The 9385-nt window shown below is 36.6% G+C and overlaps 1 protein-coding gene and 1 long non-coding RNA gene across 12 annotated transcripts in view; one reads left to right on the top strand and one right to left on the bottom strand.

Moving 5' to 3' along the window:
• LOC120354185 overlaps positions 1–5507 on the top strand; it is a 28365-nt gene extending 22858 nt beyond the window's left edge. The window contains exon 3 of the long non-coding RNA XR_005572880.1: positions 5371–5507. This is a non-coding gene — a long non-coding RNA (uncharacterized LOC120354185). The remainder of the gene's footprint in view (positions 1–5370) is intronic.
• The window catches only part of LOC111053229 (gastrula zinc finger protein XlCGF57.1-like), an 89158-nt gene that overhangs the window by 26082 nt on the left and 53691 nt on the right, over positions 1–9385 (bottom strand). For 5 of the 11 annotated variants that reach the window (XM_039440697.1, XM_039440692.1, XM_039440691.1 and 2 more), the window contains 4 exons: positions 7970–8114; positions 7092–7183; positions 5503–5647; positions 379–4716 (listed from right to left, as the gene is read on the bottom strand). In XM_039440697.1, coding sequence (XP_039296631.1) covers positions 3191–4716; positions 5503–5647; positions 7092–7183; positions 7970–8114 — 1908 coding nt within the window. In that variant the 3' untranslated portion in view covers positions 379–3190. Of the gene's footprint in view, positions 1–378; positions 4717–5502; positions 6004–7091; positions 7184–7969; positions 8115–8470; positions 8886–9385 lie in introns of those variants that run through there. The other 6 variants (XM_039440694.1, XM_039440695.1, XM_039440699.1 and 3 more) reach the window with 3 other exon arrangements.

The raw sequence follows: 9385 nt of genomic DNA on the forward strand, positions 1-9385 counted from the left end.
TCGAAAATGATATATCAAACTCATCTCAAGTTCATAATATGTTTCCAATCGGTAAAATAAGTGATAAGTTCCCAATGTCTAATGCTATAAGTTAGGACTTGAAAGTGTGTTTGGAATCTTAATGGTGGATTTGTACCATGTGACCGAGCTAACCAATCAGAAGCGTGACAGTCAATGGCCATAATGTGGGTAATATAGTTACTGTAACCTGAAGTAACTGTGAAAGAATTCCGGAGCAAGCGATCTTGAGCTCAGAACGGAAGAAAGCAATAGCCAATACAATGTCCATGAGATAGACACCATCCACTGCTCAGTTCGTCAGCCCACACACTGCATAGAGCCTGTAGCCACAGTTATTTTATGAATAAAAGTCATTGCCTTTCTTCTATTTCATTTATTGAAACTCCATACATTACATCATAATCAACAATACATCTTTTTTAAACATAACCTTAAACCTTCCAATTCTTTTCAGTGGCCACTGCCATCTACATAATACAACATCTTCCCCTCAAAAGAAAAGCTTATTAGAATAAAATAAAAATTGACTTGCTATATTAATACAATATAAATACATAATTATGTAGCATACTGCACATCATACTGATCAAACCGTCTTGGTCTCCTACGTTCTCTTACATTATGTTCAGTTTCCCCTTGTATTCGTTTATAAAACAGAAAACGTTCATAAATTTCATTTCGTTTAGGAACTAAATGATTCTCAAATTCTTTGAGCACAGAATCCAATTTTTGTTTTTCGTCATCACTGATTTTGAAGTTGTTGTATATGTCCAGGCCCTCATCGCCGATTATATTTAGAAAAACTGCAACTTTCACTGGTTCCTTTTCTGCACTCTTTCCACTAGCAATAAATAAATTTCGAAATTTTGTTTAAATCTTTTCCAGTTTGAAACCACGTCACTCTCCAATGTGAGCGGTGCCGGTATACGCACCTCCATTATAACCAAAAAAACCTTACGGACGGTTACCAATGCCAAAATTAACTGTTTTGTACTTTGTCAAATTATTTTCCTCATCGCCATATTTTATGAATAAAAGTCATTGCCTTTCTTCTATTTCATTTATTGAAACTCCATACATTACATCATAATCAACAATACATATTTTTTAAACATAACCTTAAACCTTCCAATTCTTTTCAGTGGCCACTGCCATCTACATAATACAACAACAGTTAAGCACAGGATATCGAAGTACCAAACTTCCTTGTCTAGTGTTATATGGGTGGGATATAAGGTTGTCACAATACGTATCCTTATTCCTATGCGCATACAAAGCAATCTCAAAAAATACAATGCAGGCATTGTAAGCAGACCTAAACTTCTAAATATAGGTTTACATGAGTGCCTTATGCTAATATCTTCAATTATTTGCATCACTTTCTTTTGTGTTTTAAATATTGTATTCAGATATCCTATGGTGCCTCCCAAAATATCACACTATAACGGACTTGGGACATGAAGTAACCATGATAGACTGCAAGAGCTGTTTTTCTGTTGGAAATATTCCTCAAGAGTCTTCAAAGCAAATAGTGCATGAAACAACTTTCTTCTAAGGCTTTAGATTTTAGTTTCCTACATTAGATTGGACAGCAGCTCCAGACCCAAAAACTTAGTTCCCTTTGTTGAATGACACTCCACTCCTGAGTCGACTATTATAATTATTAAAGTAAAATATTGAATATCTTGAAAATAGAAAAATAGGGTCATTTTTTTCAACTTCCGATCACATATAATGAAACACAGACAAGGGGTAAGAGGGCGAATTTCACAGCTTGACATCCCCACCAAACGCCAAGTGATCGGTGCGGCCAGATCGTCAATTGTTGTCGAATTATAGACCCACAAACATGGCCGCCTCACTTGACTCTCTCCTTCTAGTTACCTAGCGTTATTAGTTTTTGCAAAAATAGAAATATTTCAGCATAAATGTTACAAAGAATGGTTCAAGTTTACACAGAAACGTTATGAGTAGACACAATCTGCTATGGAAAACAATGTAAACAAACTCTACAGAAAAGTTTTCTATCTGATGCTGACATCACTATTTGGAGATATGGCAGTAGATGTTGGCTTCATCGACTTTCAGTATGATTAAAAAAATTTTTTTTCATTCCATGTTATTCAAAATACCAGCCAATGAATATTCCTCATTAACTAATCGAATTTGAAATGGGAGCTTCAATCATAGTTGTAGTTGTGGCGGCCTTTGTTCTTATAATACAACAACATGCTAATATGGACATAGCACTGTTGGTGGAGAACTGTGATTACAATCCAGAGCAGCTGTTTACTTTTAGATTATGTTGTAACACATTGTTCGGTCACATACGTTTTAAAAAATTATTTTATTTGCAGTTTTTATAAAAATGTAGGTGGAGGAAAAATGTTGTGTATATCACGAGTGGAGAATGTTTTTTCTCCCTCAGTAAATTTGTTGCCCTCAGCTTCGCCTCGGGCTTCAAACTTTTTCCTCAGGGAGAAAAAAAGTACTTTTCACTCTAGATATACAAATAACTATTAGAGGAAGAGTTCTAAAAAAACCAAGGCAGAAAAACTCTTTCCCACTTTATAAAACAATGTCTTACTGGTTCAATATAGTTTTGTATTCAGGGTTCTGCAATTATTATTCTATGAAAAAGTGGAAATGAGGGTACAGAAATCTCGATTTATAATAATAGATGAAGAGTTTCAATTCTTTCCAAACCTAAAAAATCAGTAAAATAATTTTCAAATATTATTTCAGTTACTTGGGTACACAATATTTTAATAGTTTCCCAATAGATATCAGGAAATTTAATAATAAGAACAAATTCTTGAAGCAAATAAAAACATTGCTATGGGCCAAAGTGATGTTGATGTTCTATGAACTAACCCGGTTTGAAATGTTTTGTATTTGGAGTCGAGATATGCTGATTAGAACTTCCTGAATCTGATTGTATTTAAGGTCATGGATCGTTTTTGTATGTTGCCTTATTTTTCATTAATTTGTATATTTGTATATCATTATGCAGTATGGAGGAGGTCTACTCGTGTATGTTGTCTTGTTATATTTGATGTTTTATTCTAGCTAATTATATTGGGTTATTTCTTAAGAATACCTTTCTCTATACCTTTTTCTGAGCATTCATTGTTTGGATGATATACCTACATGTGTGGTTACAAAATTTTTAGCTAGTAGCTGTTTCTCCTGTATGCATTCTGATATGTCGTTTCAAACTACCTAACTGAGAACTTTTGAAGTCACATAACTCACAGCTGAAAGGTTTTTCTCCAGTATGTGTTCTCATATGACTTTTCAAATTACTTAACTGAGAACTTTTGAAGTCACATAACTCACAGCTGAAAGGTTTTTCTCCAGTATGTGTTCTAATATGTACTTTCAAAATACCTAATCTAATACTTTTGAAGTCACAAAGCTCGCAGTTGAAAGGTTTTTCTCCAGTATGTGTTCTCATATGACTTTTCAAATTACTTAACTGAGAACTTTTGAAGTCACATAACTCACAGCTGAAAGGTTTTTCTCCAGTATGTGTTCTAATATGTACTTTCAAAACACCTAACCTAGCACTTTTGAAGTCACATAACTCACAGCTGAAAGGTTTTTCTCCAGTATGTGTTCTCATATGACTTTTCAAACTACCTAACTGAGAACTTTTGAAGTCACATAACTCACAGCTGAAAGGTTTTTCTCCAGTATGTGTTCTCATATGACTTTTCAAACTACCTAACTGAGAACTTTTGAAGTCACATAACTCACAGCTGAAAGGGTTTTCTCCAGTATGTGTTCTCATATGACTTTTCAAATGACCTGACTGAGAACTTTTGAAGTCACAAAACTCGCAGCTGAAAGGTTTTTCTCCAGTATGTGTTCTGATATGTCTTTTCAAATCAGCTAACCTAGGACTTTTGAAGTCACAAAACTCACAGCTGAAAGGTGTTTCTCCAGTATGTGTTTTCATATGTACTTTCAAATTACCTGAATAAGCACTTTTGAAGTCACAAAACTCGCAGCTGAAAGGTTTTTCTCCAGTATGTGTTCTGATATGTCTTTTCAAAGCACCTAACCAAGAACTTTTGAAGTCACAAAACTCGCAGCTGAAAGGTTTTTCTCCAGTGTGTGTTCTCATATGACTTTTCAAATGAACTGACTGAGTACTTTTGAAGTCACAAAACACGCAGCTGAAAGGTTTTTCTCCAGTGTGTGTTCTAGTATGTATTTTCAAAACACCTAACCTAGCACTTTTGAAGTCACAAAACTCGCAGCTGTAAGGTTTTTCTCCAGTGTGTGTTCTCATATGACTTTTCAAATGAACTGACTGAGTACTTTTGAAGTCACAAAACTCGCAGCTGAAAGGTTTTTCTCCAGTATGTGTTCTGATATGACTTTTCAAATTACCTAACTGAGAACTTTTGAAGTCACATAACTCACAGCTGAAAGGTGTTTCTCCAGTGTGTTTCCGAATGTGTCTCTTCAAATTAGCAGAATTTGGTGTTTCATAGCTACAGTGAGCACAGCTGTAGAGCTTGGTCTTTTTGCCAGCCACAGATGACTCAGTGCACTTTTCCACTGGAGAGATTGAATGCTCATTCAGTCCACCCACTTCTGTTGCATAGTCTCGGCCAGATGTGCTGCAGTTTGAAGGCCACATCTCTGGTTCACTCTTCACTGCACTTTCTTCAGCCTCTTGCTCATCTGCAATCATCAACAATGCAACATGTAAATTATTAAAACAGGATTTTATAAAGTGACATTCACATTATAAAGTGAGTGGAAATGATACGACAACAGATCAAACAATTTTGTGTTACCTCTGCATTCCATGGTAGGTAACTCTGATCCAAGTCCTCCCAGCGAATATTATATTAATTGTTGATTATTGCTTATAATCATCATCAATAATATACATCAGTTGTCAAGAAAATAAACGCCATCTGCGAAAATTTCCATCTGTAGACTGGCTGGCTGCTATGGCTTAGTATAAAATGAGTGCTGCTATCCACAGAGCTATCCTCTCCAGCCAACACCCACTCAACAGAATACCTCAAAACAGTCAGCAAGTGAGGGATGTGGCTAAGGGATAATAAGCTAATAATATGCTCAACAAAGTTCTTCAGTAGAATAGAACAATAATTGTAGTTGCACAGAGACAGTGATACTGGAAAAATAAAACAGAGGTAATAAATAAAATTAGATACCTTCAAATCTATAACAAGTTGTAGGAGAACCTCTTTAGATTGATATATGCAATTTTATGGAATAGTATGAACATACTACATTTATCACCTAGCACATTTGTTCTGTACATGTGCATGGTTGATATGTGGCAGACAGCCCATTCTGGAGTAGCATTTACACAGGAGTTCCACTCCCAAACATCCAAACACTTTATGTGAGAAAGCTGGCCACAATCTAATCACCCAAGCAAGGTGTGTAGACCCTAGTCAATCAAGAATCGGGTAGTGATAGAATGCATCTCACCATATGGATCCTCTTTGATGAAGATCATGTTGTAGCCAGGAATTAGATAATTTTGTTGGCTGCAATCATCTTCCACTGCAGCTGGTTGCTGGCTGCTATCATCCTCATCCTCCTCCTCTTCCTTTTTAACAGTAACTGTCGCCATCTGCAACAAATACACACATCACAGTCTATGGTAGGAATATTATCATTATAGAGACTACTTTTATTCACAGAGGTCTATGAAGGGCTTAGAAGCACAAGTTGGATGTAACTTGAGGTACAAGAGAGCAAGTGCATGTCTTAAACATATCACAAATGCCCCATCGACAGAATAAAATGGAGTATCCCAGATTGGCTGGATTTCAATTTGTCTAAGATCAACATAACATGAATGGTTCTCTAAAATAATCATGTTTATATTTTACAGCTGGCTATACCACTGAATAGGTACAGAATGGAAACTGTCTATCCAACCAATGCTTTCTACATGGCTCAAATACTAGACACATCATACTAGACCTTAGGAAATTTCAATCCTGGTGTTCTCATATGAATTTTCAAATTACTTAACTGAGAACTTTTGAAGTCACATAACTCACAGCTGAAAGGTTTTTCTCCAGTATGTGTTCTGATATGTCTTTTCAAATCAGCTAACCTAGGACTTTTGATGTCACAAAACTCACAGCTGAAAGGTGTTTCTCCAGTATGTGTTTCATATGACTTTTCAAATACTTAACTGAGAACTTTTGAAGTCACAAAACTCGCAGCTGAAAGGTTTTTCTCCAGTATGTGTTCTCAAATGTTCTTTCAAATGACCTGAATAAGCACTTTTGAAGTCACAAAACTCGCAGCTGAAAGGTTTTTCTCCAGTATGTGTTCTGATATGTCTTTTCAAATCAGCTAACCTAGGACTTTTGAAGTCACAAAACTCACAGCTGAAAGGTGTTTCTCCAGTATGTGTTCTCATATGACTTTTCAAACTACCTAACTGAGAACTTTTGAAGTCACAAAACTCGCAGCTGAAAGGTTTTTCTCCAGTATGTGTCTCATATGACTTTTCAAACTACCTAACTGAGAACTTTTGAAGTCACAAAACTCACAGCTGAAAGGTGTTTCTCCAGTATGTGTTCTCATATGACTTTTCAAATGAACTGACTGAGTACTTTTGAAGTCACAAAACTCGCAGCTGAAAGGTTTTTCTCCAGTGTGTGTTCTCATATGACTTCTCAAACTACCTAACTGAGACTTTTGAAGTCACAAAACTCGCAGCTGAAAGGTTTTTCTCCAGTATGTGTTCTCAAATGACTTTTCAAATGAACTGACTGAGTACTTTTGAAGTCACAAAACTCGCAGCTGAAAGGTTTTTCTCCAGTATGTGTTATCACATGCCTCTTCAAATGACCTGAATAAGCACTTTTGAAGTCACATAACTCACAGCTGAAAGGTGTTTCTCCAGTGTGTTTCCAAATGTGTCTCTTCAAATTAGCAGAATTTGGTGTTTCATAGCTACAGTGAGCACAGCTGTAGAGCTTGGTCTTTTTGCCAGCCACAGAAGACTCAGTGCACTTTTCCACTGGAGAGATTGAATGCTCATTCGGTCCACCCACTTCTGTTGCATAGTCTCGGCCAGATGTGCTGCAGTTTGAAGGCCACATCTCTGGTTCACTCTTCACTGCACTTCCTTCAGCCTCTTGCTCATCTGCAATCATCAACAATGCAACATGTAAATTATTAAAACAGGATATTATAAAGTGACATTCACATTATAAAGTGAGTGGAAATGATACGACAACAGGTCAAACAATTTTGTGTTACCTCTGCATTCTATGGTAGGTAACTCTGATCCAAGTCCTCCCAGCGAATATTATATTAATTGTTGATTATTGCTTATAATCATCATCAATAATATACATCAGTTGTCAAGAAAATAAACGCCATCTGCGAAAATTTCCATTTGTAGACTGGCTGGCTGCTATGGCTTAGTATAAAATGAGTGCTGCTATCCACAGAGCAATCCTCTCCAGCCAACACCCACTCAACAGAATACCTCAAAACAGTCAGCAAGTGAGGGATGTGGCTAAGGGATAATAAGCTAATAATATGCTCAACAAAGTTCTTTAGTAGAATAGAACAATAATTGTAGTTGCACAGAGACAGTGATACTGGAAAAAGTTAACAGAGGTAATAAATAAAATTAGATACCTTCAAATCTATAACAAGTTGTAGGAGAACCTCTTTAGATTGATATATGCAATTTTATGGAATAGTATGAACATACTACATTTATCACCTAGCACATTTGTTCTGTACATGTGTATGGTTGACATGTGGCAGACAGCCCATTCTGGAGTATCATTTACACGGGAGTTCCACTCCCAAACATCCAAACACTTTATGTGAGAAAGCTGGCCACAATCTAATCACCCAAGCAAGGTGTGTAGACCCTAGTCAATCAAGAATCGGGTAGTGATAGAATGCATCTCACCATATGGATCCTCTTTGATGAAGATCATGTTGTAGCCAGGAATTAGATAATTTTGTTGGCTGCAATCATCTTCCACTGCAGCTGGTTGCTGGCTGCTATCATCCTCATCCTCCTCCTCTTCCTTTTTAACAGTAACTGTCGCCATCTGCAACAAATACACACATCACAGTCTATGGTAGGAATATTATCATTATAGAGACTACTTTTATTCACAGAGGTCTATGAAGGGCTTAGAAGCACAAGTTGGATGTAACTTGAGGTACAAGAGAGCAAGTGCATTTCTTAAACATATCACAAATGCCCCATAGACAGAATAAAATGGAGTATCCCAGATTGGCTGGATTTCAATTTGTCTAAGATGAACATAACATGAATGGTTCTCTAGAATAATCATGTTTATATTTTACAGTTGGCTATACCACTGAATAGGTACAGAATGGAAACTGTCTATCCAACCAATGCTTTCTACATGGCTCAAATACTAGACACATCATGCTAGACCTTAGGAAATTTCAATCCTGGTCTTCTGGTGAACGAGATCAATTAATCTGGATCATTAAAGTGATCTGAACCTCCCATCAATACTATTACAATGCAGAGCTTCCTAACAAGATGGTGGATTTTTGTGCCAGGGTACAAGCCAAGTTTCCATACTGTATGTATACTGTGGCTATATGTCAGCTAATGAATTTCAGGGATGATTTGATTTTCCACAGAATCATACAGAAATCATATAGAATTATACAGAAATTGCTGCTCAATATAATAGGATATTATAGGCCCAAATTCACCAAAATGGAAACTAGGATTGAGTGGCAGTATTTTTCAAGTCAGATGATTTTGAATTAGTTTTGTAGCTACAGTGAGCACAGCTGTAGAGCTTGGTCTTTTTGCCAGCCACAGATGACTCAGTGCACTTTTCAAATGAACTGACTGAGTACTTTTGAAGTCACAAAACTCGCAGTTGAAAGGTTTTTCTCCAGTATGTGTTCTCATATGACTTTTCAAATTACCTAACTGAGAACTTTTGAAGTCACAAAACTCACAGCTGAAAGGTTTTTCTCCAGTATGTGTTCTCATATGACTTTTCAAATTACTTGACTGAGAACTTTTGAAGTCACATAACTCACAGCTGAAAGGTTTTTCTCCAGTATGTGTTCTCAAATGTTCTTTCAAATGACCTGAATAAGCACTTTTGAAGTCACATAACTCACAGCTGAAAGGTTTTTCTCCAGTGTGTTTCCGAATGTGTCTCTTCAAATTAGCAGAATTTGGTGTTTCATAGCTACAGTGAGCACAGCTGTAGAGCTTGGTCTTTTTGCCAGCCACAGATGACTCAGTGCACTTTTCCACTGGAGAGATTGAATGCTCATTCGGTCCACCCACTTCTGTTGCATAGTCTCGGCCAGATGTGCT

This window comes from Nilaparvata lugens, chromosome 14 (genome assembly GCF_014356525.2).
Source record: "Nilaparvata lugens isolate BPH chromosome 14, ASM1435652v1, whole genome shotgun sequence".
NCBI lineage: Eukaryota > Metazoa > Arthropoda > Insecta > Hemiptera > Delphacidae > Nilaparvata > Nilaparvata lugens.